The 26,130-nt window shown below is 45.5% G+C and overlaps 1 protein-coding gene across 1 annotated transcript in view; it reads right to left on the bottom strand.

Annotated features, from left to right (window-relative positions):
- The window catches only part of LOC135552420 (histone-lysine N-methyltransferase ASH1L-like), a 44,203-nt gene extending 21,549 nt beyond the window's left edge, over positions 1–22,654 (bottom strand). The window contains 12 exon segments of the mRNA XM_064984015.1: positions 5,296–5,502; positions 5,743–5,851; positions 6,084–6,129; positions 6,331–6,404; positions 6,505–6,599; positions 6,733–6,906; positions 7,102–7,729; positions 11,171–12,121; positions 12,124–15,613; positions 16,624–17,386; positions 21,434–21,528; positions 22,406–22,654. Coding sequence (XP_064840087.1) covers positions 5,296–5,502; positions 5,743–5,851; positions 6,084–6,129; positions 6,331–6,404; positions 6,505–6,599; positions 6,733–6,906; positions 7,102–7,729; positions 11,171–12,121; positions 12,124–15,613; positions 16,624–17,193 — 6,344 coding nt within the window. The 5' untranslated portion in view covers positions 17,194–17,386; positions 21,434–21,528; positions 22,406–22,654.
- Positions 22,655–26,130: the final 3,476 nt, after the last annotated feature.

Below are 26,130 nucleotides of genomic sequence, written 5' to 3'. Positions count from 1 at the left end.
GATGTCAAAGCTGATGTGCATACTTATATAACGTGCAGTAATGGCGGCACGTAAAATTTGCGCTACACGTGAAACACAGCATTCATAACTTAGCCCACAATGTCTGCTGTGTGGATCGAGCAGTCAACAAGTCGATCAGTCATTTCTGTTGTGGGTGATATTGGCTTTCGCCGACTGGTCAAGCACAGGTACACAATCTCAAGCACGCTATGTTTCAGATGTTGCCCTACCGGAGTTACACAGTAATGGCGTCACTGCTATTAGCTTCAAGACATACATACTATGGAACACTGTTTGAGTCTTTGAGTGTCAAAAAAGATACAGTAGCACTGTCAAAGCTGTACAAAAAAGTCTGCAAACAAACAAACGAACAATGTGTTTATAATACCGCATTGGTAATAAAGCATTATTTATTTGACAACAACTTCTGGGGTAGCTAGCTTTAGCTTGGTACCTAGCTAGCACCAATACAACCAGCCTGAAAACAATGACCAATAGAAACTGCAGTCATTTTCATTCTTAGCAATGATTTAGGAATTCTTGTAGGTAAGTATTAGCTAGGTAACCACTTGTTGTTTGCCGATTTGAAATTGAACTTCAGTTCATGAAAATAAATAGCTATCCAGTTACTTATCCCTGTTGCCCAAAGCTAATGTTATAAGCAGCCAGCTAGCTTCACCTGGCTAGTGAGGCTCCACCGAACCGGGTTATATGTTGTGAAGCTAGCCACAATAAGGATTAGACACAATAGTGGACTTTGCGGTTTGCCTTAAAAAAAAAAATTTCATTTCTGAATCACATTTTTGAACGTGATGTAGACGTTTACAATTGGTGGAATCATGCCATATTTAGACTAGATAATGTTAAACCAGGTTGGAATGTGAAGCAATGAAATGGGGTATCAGTCTACTCGGTGACACCTACAGAACACAACTCTGAAGAGTTTACGTAAATATTAACATTGTGACTGTGTGAAATCACCTCCCCAGTAAGCCTATTGTGTGTATTGACATTCATACAGCTTTACCTAAGGATTGGGGATCAATGAAATGGGGTATCGGTCTACTCAATTAGTCTACTCAATACCCAATATATTTATCAGTATAGTTTTTCCTCAGGAATAGTGTTCAATATACATAGGTTGACAATAAATGTGGCTCAATTCACAGTTGTTTCAGAGTCCAGCAATAAGAGCTACGACGCTGTTCTCTGGGTGTCACTAAGTAGACTGATACCCCATGTCATTGATCCACAATCCATAGGTAGGGCTGTACAGTTAAATAAGTATGCCCCCAATGCAATTCAAAAGTATAATCCATCCAGTGTGATTTCAACAGATTTTTGTCAAATGAACAAATTATTGTCTTTTGTTGATTTTATATAACAACATTCCAACATCGTTCAGCATGATCTGTTAAATTATGGCATAATTCTACTATTTGCATTGATTTGCCTCACAGTCAATGACATACTTTTAATTTTGAAGGCTAACCGCAAAGTCCACTATTGTGGCTAAATCGTTATTGTGGCTAGTCAAATAGTGTTATCTACTGGTCATTGTTTTCTTTTTTGACATGCAAAGACCCAAACGGTGTTCATAGAAATCCTGATGCGACTGAACAACAAAACAGCACAGCAAGTAAATGAGAGAAATAGGTTTTGATTATGTTTTACTGGTAATGGGGACATAATAATAATTTTTGATCAGTGTGGTGTGTGTGTGTGTAACCATTATTTAACTAGGCAAGTTAAGAACAAATTCTTATTTACAATGATGGCCTACCCCGGCCAAACCCGGACGACGCTGGGCCACTTGTGCGCCACCCTATGGGACTCCCAATCACTGCCGGATGTGATACAGCCTGGATTCGAAACAGGGACTGTAGTGACGCCTCTTGCATTGAGATGTCGTGCCTTAGGCCGCTGCGTCCATGTGTGTGTTAAATAGTTAACTGTACTGGAATGCTTAAAAGGCCGCTAAAATGATAAATATCGGTATAGTTTTTTTGTTGTCAAGGAAAATAGCAGATATCGATATCGGCTAAAAATGTCACATCAGTGCATCACTCATTACCATCCCTATATCTGGCACTCCCTTAGGTTCTTTCCCCAGTCAGTATTGTTTATGTTTCATGTCTATACGTTACTTGTGCTTGTTATATTGTTCGAAGTTCCGTTTATTATTAAACTCACCACCTGTACTTGTTTGACTCCCAGCGTATACGTAACTATTTGATTAGAGTTATAGTCTTTTTAAAAATTTGCCATGGATGTAAAGCACTCCGCACATCATCATTGTTAACGGTTGGAAAAATGGCAGAGAGTGAGACAGGGAATTGAGCTAATGGCAGTACAGTTGCAATGCTTAGTCATCTAAACAGAGGCACCGTGAGACTCAAACCGTTGCTGGCAGCAGCGCAGGTCCCTGAAAACAGACATCTGACAGGCTCTTCACACAAAAGAAGTGCAATAATGGACGGTGTGAGAAAATGACACAGTGCTGATTATAGAAATGATTGCAGTTGATATGCAGCGGATGGAGAAATTGTGCAATGACTGCTCTGCAAGTACAAAGCGTGTGCTCTCAAACAGCCCATATGCGACCTTAAACAATAGGGCTGAGACGGTCATGGAATTTTGGATGGCGGTAATTGGCCAGCAAAATGACTGCAGTCACCATAATAACCATTTAAATGGCAACAACAAAACTAACGGGGGAGTTTACGCACATTTTCTCCCCTCCTCTGCTCCTGACTGGATGCGCTGGCATAGAAATAGAATGAATAGAACGAACGCCTCCATTCAAGACAGTGACGGCATAATGGGTGGATTGGCGGCCATTGCAAGTGTACCCATAGGAGCAAAGCAGGAAATAAAATATGTGCTATGATTTGTTAATTCAACAAAAAATACATTCCATTGCATGAGCCACATCAGTTAACATGATTTGAATTACCATTCTACATTACCATGGAAATTATTGCACCACAATACCAGGCAACCATTGTGAGTGTACCCATGAGTTTACCAGTCAAATTGCTATGATTAGAGGTTCCAAGCACGTTCTATTCATTGTATTCCTATGTGCGCTGCTGTTGCATTGTGGGGGGTGTTGCCTAAGCAACCGAATACTTATTTGCTTGTATCAGCAAGGAGCAACAAAGTTTCATCACGTTGTTAAGATTCCATTTTACAGGAGAAATGGACCCAACTGCACAAATGCACAGCAGTCCCATCTTCAGTCAGCTGTTTGTTCCAAACACACACAACAACAAAAATATTTAAAGGGTTATGACAATTATTTTATTTTCATGATGGTCTTCATCCATAACCGTGGGTTACGCGGTTATACAGTAATTGTGCCTGCCCAGGTTAAAAACAGATTGTTAATGTCTATGGACACGCTGTCATACATCCACTGCAAAGAGCCATCACATTGATGAGAAGTGGGACATGAAGACCCATGTACTGACCAATGAGAACATGGAGAGGTGCAACACAGAGACAGCAGTAACGTGAGTGCCGTCTGGTAGTCATGACAGCGGTAGAGTGAACTGCATTGCCCCTAGAGGTTATACGCAGGACCATATCTGCATTGTGAATTCACATGCAACTTTATGATTTTTCTCTCTCTAAATGCACAATTTGAAGCAACCACATTTTTTGCCATGGAGCACGTTCTGATTAGCCAGTGAGGGGGTCAAGCCTCGACACACCTACAACTTGTTTAGTCATCAAAACCCAGCCCTTTCAGGCCACCAACAGCTACTGAGCCCATAATTCCGGTTATGAAAATAACAAAAACATTTCTGACACACCCCCTAACCTATAGCGCTATCGCCAGCGCTAAGATTTACCATTGCGTTAGGTTTGCTAAAATAGAGCCCTAAGTGAAAATGTGACTTATGTTTTGCCCCTTGGTGCATTAAACTCTGCAAAAAAAGAAACGGCCCCTTTTCTGGACCCTGTCTTTCAAAGATAATTAGTAAAAATCCAAATAACTTCACAGATCTTCATTGGAAAGGGTTGAAACACTGTTTCCCATGCTTGTTCAATGAAACATAATCAATTAATGAACATGCACCTGTGGAACGGTCGATAAGACACTAACAGCAGACGGTAGGCAATTAAGGTCACAGTTATGAAAACTTAGGACACCAAAGAAGCCTTTCTACTGATTCTGAAAAACACCAAAAGAAAGATGCCCAGGGTCCCTGCTCATCTGCATGAACGTGTCTTAGGCATACTTGAAGGAGGCATAAGGACTGCAGATGTGGTCAGGGCAATAAATTGCAATGTCCGTACTGTGAGACGCCTAAGACAGCGCTGCAGGGAGACAGGACGGACAGCTGATCGTCCTCGCAATTGCAGACCATGTGTAACAACACCTGAACAAGATCGGTACATCCGAACATCACACCTGCGGGACAGATACAGGATGGCAACAACAACTGCCCAAGTTACACCAGGAACGCACATCCCTCCATCAGTGCTCAGACTGTCCGCAATAGCCTGAGAGAGGCTGGACTGAGGGCTTGTAGGCCCGTTGTAAGGCTGGTCCTCACCAGACATCACCGGCTACAATGTCGCCTATGGGCACAAACCCACCGTAGCTGGACTAGACAGGACTGGCAAAAAGTGCTCTTCACTGACACGTCGCGTTTTTGTCTCACCTGGAGTGAGGGTCGGATTTGCGTTTATCGTCGAAGGAATGAGCATTCCACCGAGGCCTGTACTCTGGAGTGGGATTGATTTGGAGGTGGAGGATCCATCATGGTCTGGGGCGGTGTGTCACAGCATCATCGGACTGAGCTTGTTGTTATTGCAGGCAATGTCAACGCTCTGCGTTACAGGGAAGACATCCTCCTTCCTCATGTGGTACCCTTCCTGCAGGCTCATCCTGAGATGACCCTGGGAACTTGCAGGTGCCTTGGTGGAAGAGTGGGGTAACGTCTCACAGCAAGAACAGGCAAATCTGGTGCAGTCCATGAGGAGATGCACTGTAGCACTTAATGCAGCTGGTGGCCACACCAGATACTGACTGTTACTTTTGATTTTGACCTCCCTTTGTTCAGGGACACATTATTCCATTTCTGTTAGTCACATGTCTGTGGAACTTGTTCAGTTTATGTCTCAGTTGGTGAATCTTGTTATGTTCATACAAATATTTACACATGTTAAGTTTGCTGAAAATAAACACAGTTGTCAGTGAGAGGATGTTTCTTTTTTTGCTGAGTTTATGTAATGTTGTATGAATAACCCACACATCAATACATGCATTCAAATCTATCTCACCTGAACTCGTGCTCGCTGACGACCTCTCCCAGGTACTCGATGATGAACTGGCCTGAGCGGAGGGGCTCCTTGGTGCGGATGCCCCAGCCCTTGCCCTCGGCACGGAAGCGCTCCAGGCACTGCACCCACTCATGCCTCTGGATGTGCTGGTTGTCACACTGCTCCCCGCACGGACAAGTGCCGGGGGAGCACTCGGCAAAGCTCATCCTGAGGGAGTGGGAAAAAAATACTTATATTGCAGCCAAGTGGGAGACACCAAGATGATTTATTCATGTTAAATTAAATTCACATCTTGAGATGCTATTCCAAGGCAGATTTCTGAACATTTATGTAGAATTGAAGACCCAAGCAGGGTCGAAAGCGTTTTCCTTGTAGATAAACATTGCACGCCTGGGAGCATATACCAGTGTGTCGGTCTATTTTAGTCTCCAACACCAGTGTTTATACCTGTTGAGGCATTCGTCAAGGCAGCCTCTGTCGATGGCTTCCCCGGAAGGCCTGCAGTTACAGGTGGTGGCTTCATAACCCGAGACAGGCTTCACATCCACATAGACGTCTACAGTTACACAAGGCAAGGACATATACACAATAGCTTGACCAGACCATGGCAGCTTCCCAAATGGCACCCTGTTCCCTATATAATGCACAACTTTTGACCAGGGGCCAATAGGGCTCTGGTCTAAAGTCGTGCATTATATAGGGAACAGGGTGCCATTTGGGACACAGCATTAAATAGCGTTTGGTTACATTATAATTTAAGCGACTGGATCTTAAGACTGTGTACTCACTTGATCTGATCTTTTTATAAAGGGGGACATCAGGCTTCTCGTAGAGCTAAAACCACCAAGAAATGTAGGTTATTACATCATAAGTAAGTAGCCTTGTCCGAGCTAGAACTGCTCATAGTCCAGATCGCTAGTCTATCGCAGGCCTTACATCATAAAAGAGACAAATCCTTATATAAATTGGACAAATCCCTATTAAAGCTATTATAGCTTGTCGACTCTGAGGGGGAAAACACTTAGCAGTGATCACCTGGTCATGTTTCCACAGCCACAAGATGTCGTAAGGCAACTGAAAATCAATGCGCTTCTGTCTTAGGTACTTTCCTGAAAGGGGGAGAGAGAAATGAAGTAACAAGTCATGACAAAGTGTGTGTGTGTGTGTGTGTGTGTGTATGTGTGTGTGCTTGCAGGCAAGAACACTCACCAACATGGATAGGTGCAGGAAAAAGCCCATACTCGTGTTCCCCAGGTGTGTACTCCAGTTTCTCTTTCTTCATCTGCAGGAGCTGACTACGAGGACTGAAAGAAAAACAGGAACAAAACGAGAGTGAGATGTCCATATATGCCCTTAAATATTCCTGGTTTGACCTTTGGTAAGCAAACGGGTATATCCAGATTTGACATGTCTGTGTTTCTCTCTTATGGGACTCACTCTGCCGTCTTGTACACATCAGAGTAGAGCCCCGCCTTTTGGAACTTCTTCTTTGGAGGCCTGGCTGCTCTCTTTTCCCGTTGGCTGGTTATAGGCATGGGTGGAGCTTGTTCCATGGAGACGGTGCCCGGACATTCCGGGGAGGAGGGGCCATCTGGTTTCCCCTCCAGAGCACTGAAATAGAGCAAAGAGTCAGTTTATAGTGATGACTGGCTTGATAGTCTCTCTCTCTATATATATATATACACACAGCTGCTAAAATCTAAGATTAGCGCTGCCTATGGAAGTAAACTGCAACATAATCACGGTTCTCTACTCTCATCGTTGAGGCTACAATCACGTGTTGGCCTGTAGTGGTGGTGGTTTTACCTGCGAAAGCGGTGCAGCTCCTCTTGGGTGAGCCAACCACTTCCTCCCTCAGCACTGGCCCTCATCCCCAAGCCACCCAGGTTCTCCTCCCTGTCCAGAGCTCGTTCCTCCACCTCCCCACCTTCCTCCTCCTCCTCCTCCCTATCTCTCTCCCAGTGCTTCCTCTTCTGGCCTTTCCTGAACTGGCCCTGGACCACCGACTCGATCGCGTCCGTCACAGTGTCCCCCTTCCACGCTCCTCCTCCACGTTCCCGGTGCCTGGTCTGGGTCACTTCGGCCAGAGGGGGCGGCGACGGGGGCGGGGAGGGCAAGGGATGCTTTCTGGGGCGCCCGGGGCCTCTCTTCTTAACCATGTTGTTGCCTGTCCTCGCCTGTCTCTGAAGCTTCTTTGCACGGAGGATCTTGTTGACGTGGTGCAGGCTGTGTTTAGAGGGCTGGGCCCGGTGGGAGTGGTGTGGCGGGGAGGCATCATCGTCCAGGCAGCAGCCCTGGGAAGGCGAGTTGTGACCACAGTGAGAGAGGCAGGCGGAGGAGGAAGAGTGGAACAGAGGAGGGTGATGGTGGTGCTGCCTGAGGTGGTCCTCAGGGGTAGAGTGGTCGGCTCGGGTCTGGACACTTGATGTACCGCCTGCAAAGAAACAGACAAATAGAGAGAAGAGAGGGGAATTAGATGATGAACATAGGAATAAGCTGCAGCGTGACACTTATGAACGTATATTTATTATCCATTCTAAGCCCTAGCTTAGTTCCACTGTTAGGCCAACATATTTCCTCTGTCGGTCTTGTAATGCTATCTAATAATTATCAAGGCTTAACCTTAAATTGAAAGGAAATTACTACATTTGCCATTGATATCCACTGCCACCAAAATGCATCTCATTATGGATAAACATATAGGCTAAGCCCACCGCAGCAAACTGAAATACTATGTCACGTAATGAACAATGACTTCATACTTTTCAGCTTTTCCTTTCAAGCCATAAAGTATTGCATTAAGTCCATCACATTAGTGAACGGTCCTACTATAAGTAAAGACACCAAGCCACTCCAGCATCCCCCCTGCTGCCTCTCGACTCTTCTGGTTCACACTCCTGTGTGTGGTTTATCCCACCCTCTGCCTCCCTGCCTACTAGGCTACCTCCATGGTGGTGGTGACCGCAGAACGACCCTGTGTCCTGAGCTCTAATCCTGGATTACCCTGGCTGGGTTCAAACTACACCATGCCGCCTCACCAGGAGCCTTCCACCGAGCGAACCTGGCCTTCTCACACATAGAATACATACACACTTATCTCAGTCAATGGCAGCCAGGCAGCTTGATGGAGCTGAATCATTACCCAAATCACCCAGTCTTCCCTGTTCATCTATATTAGCTGAGAGCAGGTGTAGGGTTTACACATTGATCTAAGACAGAGATGCACGCAGTCTTTCAGTTTGATAGCTTTTGATGGGGAAGCCTACCAAATATAGCCTGTAACAAAACGCCCAGCTCAACTATCACGGCGAGTCAACTATTCTTATGGAAATAAAACATCTCGCTGGACATCCTACAAGGATACAATGACAATCACACAAAAGCAGGGCCAGTTTAAGTAATTATGGGGGTTTTGCTGCCAAGCCCTTAATCACTGGCTAGGGCTATCTAATGTCAGGGCCGGTGGAGGGTAGATGTACATACAGGGGATGGCATTGTGTTCCTCCAAGGGATTTCTAAAGGATAAATTTAACCAATGAGGCACAGGGGGGTGTGGTATATGGTCAATATACGACGGCTAAGGACTGTTCTTGGGCACGCCGCAACACAGAGTGCCTGGATACAGCAGTCAGCTGTGGTATATTGGCCATATACAACGAACCCCCGAGGTGCCTAATTGCTATTATAAACTGGTTGCCAACGTAATTAAAACAGTAAAAAGTCATTTTTGGTCCTACCCGTGGTATACGGTCTAATATACAATGGCTTTCAGCCAAATCAGCATTCAGGGCTCGAACCACCCCGTTTATAATGAGTCACTGAACACTGAGATTCAGCAGGGATATCTTGAAATTGGCCTGGTATGCATAACCATGAGTGACAGTATTGATTCCAGGGTTTTGTTTCCATGCAGTGACCACTTTACAAACCACCATATGGCATAGTGAGCACTGAACACGGTGTGTGTCCCAAATGGCACCCTATACCCTTTATAGTGCATTACTTCTGACCAGAGCCCTGGTTAAAAGTAGTGTGCTTTATGGGGAATAGGGTGCCATTTGGGACGCACACCGTGTTCAATGCTCACTATGCCATATGGTGGTTTGTAAAGTGGTCACTGCATGGAAACAAAACCCTGGAATCAATACTGTCACTCATGGTTATGCATACCAGGCCAATTTCACTACTTATTGCCAAGAAATGAAGCTAAGCGGACATCATCCAAACAAAATAGAAAGCTGAATTCTTGAGGCACTAGCAGCAGAACTTTTTTTTAAAGTAAATTTGGTACACAATTCAATAACCTTCACAATGTCAGGTTCAATTTGGGTTCACTTAAAAAGAAGTACAAATAAATATTTTGGTGCAGAAATCACATTCAGAGCAATAGAACAGGGATTTTAATTTGAGGGTATTTTGATCCATATCGGACGAACCGTTAATAAATGACAGTAGTTTCTGTACATCATCCCCCCCATTTTGGGAAAAATTCACTTATATGTGTATTAAAGTAGTCAAGTGTAGTATTTGGTCCCATATTCCTAGCATGCAATTATTACATTGTGACTACAAACTTGTTGGATGCATTTGCTGTTTGTTTTGGTTGTGTTTCAGATTATTTTGTGCCCAACAGAAATTAATAATGTAGTGTCATTTTTAATGTATATTGAACAAAAATAAAATGTAACATGCAACAATTTCAAAGTTTTTACTGAGTTAGAATTCATATAAGGACATAAGTCAATTGGAATGAATTCATTAGGCCCTAATCTATGGATTTCACATGACTGGGCAGGGGAACTTGGTAGCCAGGTCAACCTGGCTATTAATGTGCCCGCAGGTGAAGAAGATGGATGTGGAGGTCCTCGGCTGGCGTGGTTACACGTGGTCTTCGGTTGATGCCAGTTGGACGTACTGCCAAATTTTCTAAAACGACGTTGGAGGTGACTTACGGTAGAGAAATTAACATTAAATTATCTAGCAATAACTCTGGTAGATATTCCTGCAGTCAGCATGCCAATTGCATGCTCTTTCAAAACTTGAGAAATCTGTGGCACTGTGTTGTGTGACAAAAATGCACATTTTACAGTGGTCTTTAATTGTCCCCAGCACAAGCTGCACCTGTGTAATGATCATGCTGATTAATCTGCCTGTCAGGTGGATGGATTATCTTGGCAATGGAAAAATCCTCAATAACAGGGATGTAAACAAATTTGTGCACAAAATTTGAGAGAAATAAGCTTTTGGTGCATATGGAAAATTACTGGGATTTTTCCATTCAGCTCATGAAACATGGGATCCAACACTTTATATGCTGCGTTTATATTTCTGTAAATATAGAGAAATATGCAACACTTTACATGCTGCGTTTATATTTCTGTAAATATACAAAAATATGCAACACTTTACATGCTGCGTTTATATTTCTGTAAATATACAAAAATACGCAACACTTCACATGTTGCGTTTATATTTTTGTTCAGTGTAAATAAGAATAGAGTAGGTTTCTAAACATTTTTACATGAATGTGGATGCTACCATTATGATGGATAATCCTGAATGAATCGTGAATAATGATGAGTGAGAAAGTTATAAAAGTGACTCCAAAATGACACAATACATTATTTACCATTAATTTCTATTGGGAACAAAATAATCTAAAACACAACCAAAACAAACAGAAAATGCATCCAACAAGTTTGTAAATGAAAGCTGACAGTCTACACTAACCTTTAGTCATTGTATCATTTAAAATCCAAAGTGCTGGAGTACAGAGTCAAAACAAACTAAACATTTTCACTGTCCTCATACTTTTGGAGCTCACTGTATTTCAGTATATCGCTCTCTAACAGAAAGCCCTGTCACAATGACTCACCCATCTCTCTCCTCTCTGCTAACGTGGAGTGCTCCTTTCTCAGCATCCGCTCCATCCGGGTGAAGTTAGAACTCTCTGCCGCCCCTCCCTTCCTGACTCGGCCTCCTCTCAGCAAGGTAGGGGTCAGGGCAGTGGCGAAGAGGTTGGTGTGGTGAGGGGGATCCTGGGACTTGGGATCCACCTCGTCTGTGGGTGTGAGGGGCTCCTCGTCTTCCTCCTCGCTGTCTGAGCAGCCAGCTGGATCTTCTCCCTGACCGTCTGTGAACGGACCCTGGCCGACAGCTGTGGGGTTCCGGGAGAGCTTAGCGTAGTCTGCCTCGGAGCTGCCCATCCTGAACCAGGACTCGACGTGTTGGTGGCCCCTGGGCCTGGCACTGCCCTGGGCCAGGCGAGAGGGCCCCAGGAAAGACAGGGATGTCTCCTTGCGCTTGTACCTCTCGGCTGAGGAAGAGGAAGACGAGGAAGGAGAGTTGGCCGAGGTGGCCGTGGCTTGTTTGTTGGCACTGGTGGTAGTAGGGGTGGAGTCTCTTCCAAACCGACAGCGCTGCAGAGATTCGGCCATTCCGGCCCCGCGTTCTCCCCTTCCTGACCCCGGGCTCTCGGAAATTTCGGCTCCGCCTCGGCTCTCACCTCCTCCCTCTTCCCCGTCGTCCTCTGCGCAGCGCTCTTGATGTTTGTGTCTGTGTTTGTGTTTGTGATGCCAGCCGAACGACAGCTCTGAGGACATTGCCGGGTAGAGCACGGGAGACCGGCCCCCGCCCAAGAACTCCTGTCTCAGCAGCTTGTGTTTCTTCTTGTGAAATTTGGAGGGGTTGAGCAGGAGGTGTGACGGGTGGTGGTGGTGCACGTAGGACGGGGGAGGTGGTGGGGGGAAGGAGGGGGAGTGATGGGAGTGGTGGGATGGAGCAGAGTGGGAGTTCTGGTGATGGGGGTACAGGGCACTGGCTGGGGGTATCCTCTGTAGTAGCCCAGACCAAGGGGACCAGAGGAGTATGGAACACTGTAGGATGGGTGGTAGAACCCACCGCTAGATAGCGGGAACCCCAGCCCATGAACAAATGGTACGTCTGACATGGACTCCCGCAGCTTGGGAGGGCGCCCACGTTTCTTCTTCAGGTCTGGCTTGCGGACGTAGTGCAGAGAGTCACAGGGGTACGAGGGGTGGGGGGAGTAGTAGCCGCTGAAGTTTATCCTGAAGATTGTTGGAAGCAGGTCTCTGTGCAGGTAGTGATGCGGAGGGGGGCCGCCAGCGCCTCCTATGGCCCCAGTGGCCCTGCCTACCGACCCTGGTACTCTGCCCGCCCCCGCAGCTCCCGGGGGCATCCCCAGCCCACTGCCCAGCCTGAGCGCAGGGGTGCGGTGCGCTATCCTGATCTCACTCAGCCTCACCACAATCTCATCCAGCTCTGCCAGGAAGTCGGGGTCCTGGCGCCGGGAGCGCAGCTGCAGGTACTTCTTCTTGCGTTTGCGCTTCTGCCTCTTTAGCTTGTCGTAACCCGGGCAGCCGTGGCTCCGGCGCTTGCATTTGTGCTTGTGTTTCTCTTTGTGGCCCACTAGTGCAGAGGGAGGGGTCGCCAGTAGGGGCCTGCGGGGGTCTGGTGAGGACCTCGCCCCCAGTGGTGACGGAGAGGGTGAGGGGTGCTCCAGCAGCACTGACGACGAGTGTCTTAGTCCACTGCGAGGGTTTATCCCAACCCCTACCCCCACGGCTGAGCCCATCACCCCTGGCATTAGCAGTCCACTGGCTATGCCAGGTGGTATCCCCACGCTACCTAGGCCACTTGCCCCACCGGCCTTCTCACCCCGGTCAGAAGTGCTGTTGTTGTCTGTTCCTATGCCACTGTCGCTGGGTACAGTCTCCTCACTGTGAGACTCACTGACAGGAGAGGGGGTGGCTTCCTTCAGCTCACTCAGAGGTGCAGGGGAGGTGGGGTGGAGGGGCCTAGGAGGGGATAGCTTACGGTAGTGGTAGTGCTGCCTGTAATGATGGTGGTGGTGATGGTAGCCACGGCACGACTTCTTCTGGGAGGCCACGGCAGCCGAGGAGCCCAGAGGGCCCAGAGTGCGAGGGGAGGGGGCTGAGAACGTCGGGGGAGGGAAGGGGAATGAGTGGTGGCCGTGGCTGTGGAAGTGCGGGTGCGTCAGGAAGTGCACTGCCCCTGGCGCCACAAAGCAGGAGTCACTGATGGGGCTCTGGCCTCCGCTGGACTGGGAGAGCGAGGGGGAGGGGAACACCTCGGCAGACGGGAGCTGGTGCTGCGGCTGAGACTGATGGTGGTGGAGGGGCGACGTGGTGTTTGGGGACAGGAAAGGCCCCTCAGTGGGTGATGTTGGAGCTGCCAACGAGGGATTTGTTGGCGCTTTAGGTTTGCGCCCTCTCCTTTTCCCCATGTATATCGTCCCCTTTTTGCTAACGTTGATCTGGGGTCCCAGTTTGCCTCCGAAAGAAGCAGCCAAGGAGGATAGAGACTGGGTTGCAGCTGCTACCTGGCCCACCACCCCACTGGCAGTTCCTCTGGGGGGCTCCTGCTCTGGTCCGGACCCTGGTCCTAATAGGATCTGGCTAAGGAACCGTTTGCGTTTGACACTCTTCATCTTATTGATCTTGCCTATGATAGTCTTCATGATGAGCTGCCCGTTGCCCTTGGTCCGGAACTGTTTCCCATCCCCCGCTTCCGGTGCCAGAGTGGGGGGCTGACCCTCCTGCGGCAAGGTCGGGGGCAGGCGTTTGGGTCGCCCCCGCTTCCTGGGCATAGGTTTGGGAGGATTCAGATCTACCTCTGGGTGGAGAACAGGGGGGTCCTGCTCCTCTTTTGACCTGTGTAAAGAAAATACCTTAGAGGGGGCCAGCTTGTGAGGGGGACGTCCCCGAGTGGGGGCATCCAGCCTTGGCATTTTAGACTTGGGCCGTCCCCTTTTCCTGGCTGGCTGAGGAAAGAGTTGAGACATGGCAAGAGGCTTGACCTTATTGGGGTTAGGAGGCCGTCCTACAGGCCTGCGTATGGGCGGGGGAGTATCAAGGCCTGAGGAGGACAAAGGCATGATGGTTTCGCACTGGTCAATGGGGCTGTACTGGCCCACCCTCTGTGTCCGGTTCACTACTCTGGTCCAGCGGGGCTTTCTGCCTCGCCGCTTCTTCAGGGGTTTGTTCTCATGCTCTGGGGGCGAGCCCGGTGACTCGTCTCCAGGGGACTCGTCTCTGAGAGGAGGGGGTGAATGGTTGCCGGCGGGCTCTGGTGGCGAGGCAGTCCGTCTCACAGACTCCGGGGGACTGGAGGTACCACTGGTGTGACCATCTCTTTCCCTGTTGGGACTGCGTTTATTTGGGTTGGGATTGCATTTAATGGGGTTGGGACTGCGTTTACTGGGGCTCAAGCTCTTGCCTCTCTCCCCTCTGAGTGACTGATTAGCCCCCTTGTCCTTGGCCTCCTGCTTGCCTAATGCTGAAGGAAGGGAGCATTTGGTTAAGTCTCTGGGGCCGACCCGGTCACGCTCCTGCTCCCTCTCACTGCTCTCCCTCTCCTCTGCCTGGGAGGGACTGTCTCGGTCTCGGGAGTGGTGTCCTTGAGAGGCAGGGGAGCCCTGGCGACTTGGCCCGCTCCCCGTCCTCTTCTCTGAAGAGGAGCAGGATGACAAACGAGGTGGTGATGAGGAAGAGGAGGAGACAGAGTGAAGCGGTGGGCAGTGAGTAAGACGTGACTGTAGTGGCTTCGCGCCATTACTGTTGCTGTCGTTGTTGTCCTTTGAAATTGTTGCCAGGCGGTTATTGCCGCCACCGTAAGTTAATGTAGGGCTGCTGCTGCGACTGCTGTTGCTGTTGTTGCTGCTGCCAGACTTGCTGGCCCCATCTGCCTCCTCTTTCCCAGGCGGGGTGGATGACTTCTCCAAAACATTGTCTTTATTGTTCCGGGAGCCATAGGGGCGGCCAGGAGGGCGCGAGACGGGAGGGGGTGGAGCTAGGTGGACCGCTCTAGAATAGGTCGCCCTGTTGGCCATAGCGCGGTCTCGCTGCTTTGGGGTGGGGGCCATAAAGTTAGAAGTGGTGTGGGTGGTGGGAGAGGAAGTCGTTTTGGGGGGTTTCACCTTGGTGGACTTTGAGGGAGGGCAGGTGGCGATGAGTTGCGCTAGTTTCTCAGTGACAGTAGGAGCCCCCCAACTTGAAACACCCCGGTCCTTCTCCCTCAAACCCTCACTGCTGTAAGTGTACCCAGGAGGTTTAGTAGCGGCTTCCACGCTGGGTTCCGGTGATGGGGGCGCAGGAGGGGAGGGCGAGGAGGTAGGAGACTTGGTTTGGGGCATGGGCGTCTTCTTCCCAGAGGCATGGTGCGTTTTGCCGTCTGCCAAAGGACGATGAAGATTCAGCGGTCTCTCCATAGAGGCAGCGGATTTCCCGTCCGACTTCGCCTCAGATTTGTCCGACTTGCAGGCCAGTTTTGGAGGACCCTGCGAAAAGAGAATACAAATATTAAAATCTAAAAGGCCATTGATTGCAGATAAGGCCTACCCATTTCCCAGAAAGGTAGTTCCCAGAAAGTTATTGTTGTGTTTCACTAAAAAGCATTTATTTTTTATTTTATTTTTTTTAATGTCTGACTATTTTGACATTTGTAATCTTCTGATATGTATCCAAACCCAGGCAATGCTTTCTGGTAATTATATAAAAGTGAAAACCTAATCGAAACAATTTTGCTCAGAAAGTAGCATTTGAAAACCACATAAAGCATGCTAAAAGCCAACCCTGTCAATAAGGCAACCTAGACAGTCTATATGAAATCCAATCAGGTTAACCCTATGTAAACTGTAGTTCATTGATTTGAATTTCCTGTCCTCTACTGCTTCTCAGTTCTGGCCAGAGGGGAAGATCCTCTAGACCAGGGCTCTCCAACCCTGTTTCTAGAGAGCTACCGTCCTGTAGGTTTTTGCTCTAATCCTAATCTAGCCCACTTCATTCTAATAATTAGCTGGTTGAATAGTTAAATCAGGTTAGCTATAGCTGAGGCTGGATCAAAAACCTACAGGAGGGTAGCTCTCCAGGAACAGAGTTGGAGAGCACTGCTCTAAACTCAAAACGTATTCGGGACAGACAAGGACAGAGCAGAGCAGAAAGAAGAGAAGCAGGGATTGATTGGAAGGGGAGACAAGCCAGAATGGGACACAAAGTGAATACATTCAAAGAAACTGAGATGATTGTTTAAATTATGAAGCAAATCGACTTTACAAGTAACAAATATAATTTGTGAATTCAAACCAGTGAAACAGTGTTGGAAGAATTGGAAATGTTCTCATATGTGTGAACTGGCTGTCAGTATTGCTTTGCCTATTTTTGGCACAGTCCAAAGCCAGACACGTTTTGTGCAATTTCTAATAGTCTCTTTGGATAGGATTCCTTGTTTGACAGGGATATGTTTTTTTTTAATCAACGTCCTAGCATAATACATGCTTTCCTTGCTTACCCGTTTAGCTGGAGTACTCCCATTCACTGGACTGGGTGAAGTGGTGGAAGGAGCAGGAACAGGTAGAGGAGAAGTAGGGGCAGCAGCAGAGGGAGATGAAGACAATGGGATGGATCGGTTCATGCCAGGACTCTGCTCTCTCTCCCTGCCATGTGGAGGACTCTGGGTCTGGTTGCCCCCGTCGCCTGTCCCGACTCCTCCGCGGCTCCCCCGGCCAACTCCGCGCCCGCTTGGTCTCACGGTAGCCCTGAAGGCCGGCCGACACACGTAGTTCTCCAGAATCTTGGGCGGCTTCTTCATGCGTTTTGCCTGCAGGCCAATCTTGAGTTTGACATTGCCCTCATGGAGGCTAGTCTCTTTGACAGAGAACTGTGGTGGCTGCTGCTCACCGGAGCCCCCTCCTCCACCTGCAGCAGAACAGGAGTCCCTCTGCGACCCCTCTCTCTCCTCCTTCTTCTCCTCCTCCTCATCTTTCTTCCCACCTCCTCCTTCATTCTCTCGCTCTCCTGGGGGAGCAGTGGCGAGGAGGGGGGGTGGAGTAGCAGGCCCCCCCTGAGTCCTCTGATCCATCAGAGATTTAGGGGGTGAGGGGTGATTAGGGAGGGATGTTTGGGACGCCAGGTACAGTTTCTAGGGAAAAGCCGTGGTGCAGAAGGAGATGGGATAGGGGTGAAGGGGGATATTGGGGAAGCTGAAAAGCAATCCTTGTTTGGTGGCTTTGCTCCTTTCCTGGCTGCCCAGCCCTCTTTCTCTGTCCTTCAAGCTGTAGAGAGAAAGACGAGTAGAGATGGGAGGGGGTAGGACAGGGTGGGGAATAGTAAAGACAAGAGTTTGATATTAGTCAACAGATAACAGAAGAGATTTTATCAAAAACAAAATACATATCTAAGCACTGCAAGGCATCCTTTACCATAGTGAGGAAGACGAGACAAAGGTGAAATATTTGTATCATCTATATGCTTAGTGGCTGTCCTTCATCTCTAGGTGACTTTTTATGGATGTGTTCGTCCTTACAGCTTACCTCTATCTGTGACCTATTTAGACAAATGGGCATCTATTTGACAAGAGAGGTGTAGTTCTGATGCTCAAGAACTAAATAACTGCCATCCTCCTGTGAACTACAACTCCCAACAGCCCTCCAGGTATGTATGCCACTATCAAGCGTATCAGACTAGGAGTGCTGGTTTAGGATCAGTTTTTACATGGACAGTGGGGACCTGATCCTAGAGCAGCACTGACTTCTGCATTCTGACCCTCAGATATAGTTACAGAGTATTATGGATACTGTAGTACATCATGCTACAGACCACACCACCAGTACCCAGGTTATTTGTGATAAGCTGCTAAATTAACCATCCCCCATGGATCTCTTGTTTGATCGAAAATGTGTCTCATAACGCTCACAGTGTAGTGCTGCGGCAAAGTTCCCATTTGGAGGAGGGAAGTGTCCGTATGAAAGAAATGGTCTGCTACGGCTCCCTACGTCCACTGAGTGATTTAATGCGGGCTCGCCCAAAGCAGGTGCTTTCTCCGAGTGAAGTCATTTGGAGGCGATTCATAACTGTGACCTCAGCACATTGGGCTCTCTGGGGGACAGTGGATGCGGCCGGTGTTCCCAACCACTCTGGAGCAGCCAATGAGAGAGAGCGGGAGAGAGCAGCATGCTAACAGTTTCTGTGTGCCTGCCCTACTGTGGCAGAAAGCACTAACAAATTCACTTAGTGGAGCCAGAGCGTGCGTCGGGTAAGTCATCCGATAAAGCAGTCAGAGAGCTAAAATCGACAATGTTCAGAAGCTTGCGAGACTACTTGTTCTGGATTGTTTTACTAGTAGCTAGTAGGGCTTGGGGGAGACAGACGTTTTCTGCAGAATCACAATAACTGTGGTCCAGAACTTGGAGTCTTGCCTGTGTTTCCCCACACCCACTTCTCTATGTTTACTTCAATTACTCAGTCCATTTCGCCTCAAACTTCCACCACATACACTGCTGCTACTCGCTGTTTATTATCTATGCATAGTCACTTTACCCCTACCTACATGTACAAATTACCTCGACTAACCTGTATTTTGTCTTAACTTTTTATTTTATTTTTTACTTTAGTTTTAGTAAATATTTTCTTAACTCTATTTCTTGAACTGCATTGTTGGTTAAGGGCTTGTAAGTAAGAATTTGTATCAACACGTGACAAATACAATTTGATTTGACATACATTACTCAAATCACACCTCCCTCCTGAGGGCTCCCGAGTGGTGCAGCGGTCTAAGGCACTACATGTCAGTGCTAGAGGGAGGTGTATAATTGGCCCAGCATCGTCCGGGTTTGGCCATCACAGTAAATAAGAATTTGTTCTTAACTGACTTGCCTAGTTAAATAAAGGCTAAATGTCAAAAATAAAACCTTGCTCCCTTTCACTCTAGGAACAGCAGACAAACTTGAGTTGCTGTTTTCCTACTAATCGAAAACACATCTCTTCCCTTTCCCCATGTCCTCTGTGACAATCATTCCCCTTTTTCTTCGATACTCGCTGCTTCAAGAAGTGTTAGTGTGTGTTCACATTCATTTTGCAGCTTCCGCTGATCTGACTGCTGGTATGCCAAAAATAAGCTGCTGTAGTAGCAAGGGATGTAAATGGCTATTGACAAGACTAGAGTAAAGCCTGACAAGTTAGTCAAAACATCTCTCTCACTCAGTCATACAAGGTGTTTTGTTTGAACAGAACTACACTATGCCCATTACCTAGTTTAATATTTCCAAACAGACTGACCAAAGATCATACTTTTTCTCTCTTTCTGCAAATTAGGCCTACATCGCAATATATCAAAATGCTGATGGAGAGCAGCTCTAATGTGTCCTTCTCTGCCCCTACACTAATGGTCATTCTCTGGTCAGTGGGACAGTTATTCTCAGGACAGTGAAATTATGTATTAGCCTACTACTCTAGAGATACAATTAACATTCAGAAAGATTACGTCTACTGATGTTACAGAAGGAAATGTCACATTCTTTCTATTAAGGTACATTTCAACGTAGAGCTAATGTCATATGCACATAGAGATTTAGTAAAGTGATGTGGGGAATATTCATTTTCCTACAAAAAAAAGGAGAAGTTGGAGACCAAAAAATAATTTCCAAACCAGGAAACAGCAGGTGACAAGAGAGCAAAGGGGAGGAATTACAGAATTCACAGGAGAAACTCTTCATAGAATGACAACGACCGAGAAATTTGGTGAAATGGGAACATAGTAAACCATTTGGAAAGCCCCCTCCCCTCCCCTCTCTCCTTCCCTTCTTTAGCACACGTTAATAACTTCTGATTTCCCAATGGCGTAGTATTGAAAGCAGCCCCGATAGCATTCTCAGGACAGGTCCGATCTCTAAAGGTTTTCAATTTGAAATCATCATTGGCCGTTGACTCAGTCAATTATTATACATCTTTCCACACTGTTATTAGTTATTACAATAAATGAGACCAAAGCCTCAACAACAACAGCAGGTGATGTGATCTTTACCTATGTGTTGTTGATAATAGACAGAGTAGCTAGACTGCTTACTTCCTAAATTCACAACAAAACGACGTGACATAACCAAAAAGGCCATGGTTTCTGATTTTTCAGAAGATTCATGATAAATTGGGGTCCCATACCACTGTATCATCATTAGCCTAAAACAAGTTCACTCAAATTATTTTGCCCGAGGTCCTTTGGGTTAGGCAGCGTGCCCCCTATGCCAATCATCCTGTTGGATGCATTTGTTGTAAGTAGCCTACAATAGAAGTGCAGTAAACCATGAATAAAATAAGGCTAACTGAGGATGATACTCTGACTGAATATGTCCAGGTTATGTGAAAAAGTGTGCCTGTATAACATTGTGGACAGGAGCAAATAATAAAGTTGGACAATAGTCTGTAAATCTTTCAGATGATGCATTCACTCACCTCCGTAGGAGTCCAAAAAGTGAGCAGCCTACATCCTTATCTCTTTACAATATGTCCACGTTTTGTACTATACTTCAGCACCCCTAATAACAGACTCTTATTTCATTAAATTAAAAGGAAAGTTCACCACGTTTCAATCTCATTTTCTTTATCTCCAGCACAATACCAGTGTCAACATATGTGCACATTTCAATATTTTGTAGGAAAAAATAATCCACCCTATGATGTAACATAAGCATATTTTTTGGGACCTTTTATATTTTTTTACCACAGATCCGTGCTGTTTTGACATGTAGGCACTGGCTTGGTGCTGGAGATGATGAATTGGAGGTTGAAAGGTTGCGGAATTACCCTTTAACCTCCTAGTAAACTATAGCCTTGCTACACATACTGTAACGGAGTTAAAATTATTAAGATTGTACATTTTCAACATCGCTTGGCCATATCAACACATCCACATCGCAAATGGTCCTTGCTATCCGGGATCATTGAGACTTCCCAACCCCGCTGAAGTTGAAAATGGTTAGGGTTAGATACGGGTTATGGTTCGGGTACGAACGTCCCAAGGATTCTGGATAACATTAATCCTTCGCAAATAGCCCAACACGGTTTCAAAACATATCCTTGTGACGATGTATATCAATTTGATTTACAAATACGTATAATGTAAAAGGGCCGAACACCTCTTTACAATATCAAATCACCTCGTGCAATAACGTTTGATCGTTATGCGCTGTAACGATGGGTGTGGGGGAATTGTGAGCCCAAGAGCTATCCTTCAAAACACATATTGCATAATAAAGATTGACCATATGGATTGACAATATCAACATCTACAATACTCGCTAAATCTTTCACATTATGCATCCACTCACCTCCGTAGGAGTACAACAGTGTTCACATTATGTGGATCAAAATCCTCCCTTCGTGCGTATCAACATGGTCGCCACAGTATTTATGTTCCCAACTGCTGATTTGTCAAAAACGCAGATGACAGAAATGTCAAAATTATACCTCCATTCCGATTTTGGGAGATCAATTATGAATTCAGACATGTACCCATTTCAAACTCTTTGGCATCAACTGCGAACGTTTCGACTTGATAATAGCACTGCTATTACTAAATAGCTAACAAGCTAATATTGTAGTTATAGTTTAGCAGTGACCCCAACCGACGTCCTAACGCATGAGAATGTTGCTTACAAGAGAAAAATAACCAAAAACAGAAAGTTATTAGACAGACGCCAAAAGAAGATACATTATTACCAATTCTAGAAAAAAAAACGTTTTGGAACGAGGTAACAAAATATTGCCGTGCGGTACAGACTTGATACAATGTATACATTCAAAGAGAACGATGTAAATGTTGTAACAAGCTATCTATCGGTCGTCCAATAATAACCTATGTTACATTATACCAATGGTGCTCACTAGCAAGCCATCATCTGGGCTGCCTTGCTATAACTTGGATTTCTAGCAACGTGGCCGTACTTGTTGGAAATGTATCCATCTGACAGTGTTACATCATTTGATAGTCTCCGTTTTGTTTCATAAAGTTCACGAATAAGGAAAAACAAACTAAACCAAATAACTGAATAACCTGTCATTTTCGCTTAGCCACTCGTGCTAGCTTTGTAGCTGAAGCTAAACTATGACGGCTAACGATGCAATTACATTTTGATAACAAGCTAGCAAGTCAGCTAGTTAAGACATGCCTTAGAATAGTAGTCTTCTATCGAAGGAGTAAAGACAAATCCAATAGCAAAGAGGCTAGCAATATTTAAGGAAGCAGATAGATTTAAATAAAATAGATGCAGCGCTGTGTACGTTATAAAAAAAACACGAACTGTCAACAAAATGGCGGCTGCGTTGAATCAAGAGACCCGAAATGGATCTCCCTCTATTTCTTCCCCCTCGACGTTTTTTTTTCCTCACACAGCAATTGGTATCTTTGATATCCCCAAACACGACTGGACTCTTCTCCAACACAACGTTAGCTGAGCCGAGACGTGTCGGAATGGGCCTCGGTCATTAATCGGGCCTCCATGTCTGCTAAGCCCGTATAGTTTATGTCAGTACAACACGGGCATTCTCAGTCACACATGGAGGGAGGGAAGGAGACGGGCAGCGGGGTGAGGGTCGTCACTAGTTAAGACAGACATAAAGTCATGAACCCCGCCAAAAATATAAATTTCTACAATTTATCTTTTTAAAATCGGATTTTAAACCTAAGCCTAACCACACTGCTAGCCTTATGACTAACCCGAAATGAAGACCAAAAAGCACATTTTTGTTTTCAAAGATTTTTACAATATAGCCAATTTACTTTGTGCCTGTGTTATCTAATGCGAACCTGGGAGGGAGGAGGCAGAGGTCGTATGGTAGGCTACTAGACACTTTCTCCAGGCGGTGTTACACAAAATGCCCCTATTATTATTTTATTTTTGTCTTTTGATTCTGAAAGTGAAATGAAGAACTGCTGCAACAACGGCGTATCAATGCACTACGTGAACTGGAAGAAGAGATTCAACTTTCATGTTGTCTCTGTGGAATATAACCTAATTGGCCTATTATTATGCATAATTGACAACCTTGCACGAGAAAACGAAATGCAGTGTTTGTGTGCGCTCTTGGATATGTTTATCCAAAATTAAGCGTCTAGACTCCCGTGGGACTCAAATTTAGAGGCGGGAAGTAAATCTGTCTATTTAGAATTATAATCCAGTTGCCTTTGTTAAAAATTCAGAAAGCGTTTAATCCAATTTTAATTTGTCAATTTAGTTCGATCATGCAAACTCTTGCATATCATTGGTCATTGTCTTAAAATAAGCGGGGCTGGGAGATGGCCTTTACGGACCCTGAGCAAAAGTTGTGCACTGTGTAGAGAATAAAGTGCCATTTGGGACATTATCTGGGACTAGGCGCTCAATGGGTAGAGTGAAGGACGTGTGGTATTCAATGACACTGCTTTTCACTCCTGCTTTATGAATTTGAATTTATTATCTTCAATCTTATCACCTCATTGCCAGTCGGATGTATTCATTAACAAACATATACAGTACCAGTCAAAAGTTTGGACACACCTACTCATTCAAAGAGTTTTCTTTATTTTTTACTATTTTCTACATTGTAAAATAATAGTAAAGACATCCAAACTATGGAATAACACATGGAGTCATGTAGTAACCAAAAACGTGTTAAACAAAGCAACATATATTTTAGATTCTTCAAAGTTGCCATCCTTTGCCTTGATGACAGTTTTGTACACTCTTGGCATTATCTCAACCAGCTTCACATGGAATGATTTTCCAACAGTCTTGAAGGAGTTCCCACATATGCTGAGCACTTGTTGGATGCTTTACCTTCACTCTGTGGTCCAACTCATCCCAAACCATCTCAATTGGGTTGAGGTCAGATGATTGTGGAGGCCAGGTCATCTGATGCAGCACTCCATCACTCTTCTTCTTGGTCAAATAGCCCTTACACAACCTGGAGGTGTGTTGGGTCATTGTCCTGTTGAAAAATAAATGATAGTCCAACTAAGTGAAAACAAGATGGAATGGTGTATCGCTGCAGAATGCTGTGGAAGCCATGGTGGTTAAGTGTGCATTGAATTCTAAATACATCACAGACAGTGTCACCAGCAAAGCAGCCCCACACCATCACACCTCCTCCTCCATGCTTCACGGTGGGAACCACACATGCGGAGATCATCCATTCACCTACTCTGCGTTTCACAAAGACATGGCGGTTGGATCCAATCATTTCAAATTTGAACTCATCAGACCAAGGACAGATTTCCACCAGTTTAATGTCCATTGCTTGTGTTTCTTGGCCCAAGCAAGTCTCTTCTTATTATTGGTGTCCTTTATTAGTGCTTTCTTTGCAGCAATTCAACCATGAAGGCTTGATTAACACAGTTTCCCCTGAACAGTTGATGTTTAGATGTGTCTGTTACTTGAACTCTGTGAAACATTTATTTGAGCTGCAATTTCTGAGGCTGGTAACTCTAATGAACTTATCCTCTGCAGCAGAGGTAACTCTGGATCTTCCTTTCCTGTGGCGGTCCTCATGAGAGCCAGTTTCATCATAGCGCTTGATGGTTTTTGTGACTGCACTTGGAGCTTTTGAAACTTTCAAAGTTGGACTGATGGACTGTCGTTTCTCTTTGTTTATTTGAGCTGTTCTTGCAATAATATGGACTTGGTCTTTTAACAAATAGGTCTATCTTCTGTATATCACCCATAACTTGTCACAACACAACTGATTGGCTTAAACACCAATTTTGAAGGAAAAAAGGTTCCACAAATTAACAAGGCACGCCTGTTAATTGAAATGCATTCCAGGTGACTACCTCATGAAGCTGGTTGAGAGAATGCCAAGGGTGTGCAAAGCTGTCATCAAGGCAAAGGGTGGCTACTTTGAAGAATGTCAAATCTAAAATATATTTGGATTTGTTTAACACTTCTTGGTTACTACTGTCAGGATTTGGCCAGGGTTGTTCCTGTTTTTGGTCACTAGATGCCCCCATTGTGCTTTTTGACCTTTTGCTTTCCCTTGATCCCCATTATTATTTGCACCTGTGCCTCGTTTCCCCTGATTGTATTTAAACCCTTTGTTTCCCTCAGTTCTTTGCTCTGTGTTTGTATGTTAGCACCCAGCCCTAGTATTCTGTGTACTCTTGTTGATCCCGGTGGACGCTCTTGTGGAATTCTGTTTTTTTGTTCTTGTTTATTTTTGAGTATCTTTTGAGGCTTTTTATGCTTTACCTACCACCTTGTGGATTTACCTTTTTGTCTTGGAGGATTACCTTGTGGATTACCTTGTTCTTGTGGAATTCCTTTTGAGGTTGTGGAGTTACATGTTTTCCTGAAGGACTTCACTTTTTACTTTATTAAATACACCGTCTCAAGTACTGCTGTGTCTGCCTCATCTTCTGGGTTCTGCTGACTATTCGTGGCTCAGTTGGTTAAGTGACCGGGTTCGTAACCGGGTCCTGACAACTACATAATTACATGTGTTATTTCATAGTTTTGATGTCTTCACTATTATTCCTAAATGTAGAAAATAGTCAAAATAAAGAAAAACCCTTAAATGAGTAGGTGTGTCCAAACTTTTGACTGGTACTCTACATGTATATATACATATATCATATATACATAGCACCAACTGTCAGAGCAGCTCACAGATTACTGCACCTGTACATAGCCCACCTATATTTTAGCCCAAACAACTACCTCTTTCCCTACTGTATTTAATTTATTTATTTTGCTCCTTTGCACCCCATTATTTTTATTTCTACTTTGCACATTCTTCCGTTGCAAATCTACCATTCCAGTGTTTTACTTGCTATATTGTATTTACTTTGCCACCATGGCCTTTTTTTGCCTTTACCTCCCTTATCTCACCTCATTTGCTCACATCGTATATAGACTTGTTTATACTGTATTATTGACTGTATTTTTGTTTTGCTCCATGTGTAACTCTGTCGTTGTATGTGTCGAACTGCTTTGCTTTATCTTGGCCAGGTCGCAATTGTAAATGAGAACTTGTTCTCAACTTGCCTACCTGG

This window comes from Oncorhynchus masou, chromosome 13 (genome assembly GCF_036934945.1).
Source record: "Oncorhynchus masou masou isolate Uvic2021 chromosome 13, UVic_Omas_1.1, whole genome shotgun sequence".
In the NCBI taxonomy this organism is placed as follows: Eukaryota; Metazoa; Chordata; class Actinopteri; order Salmoniformes; family Salmonidae; genus Oncorhynchus; species Oncorhynchus masou.
The sequence above is the reverse complement of the archived record's forward strand: the minus strand, read 5'-3'. Positions and strand labels throughout refer to the sequence as shown.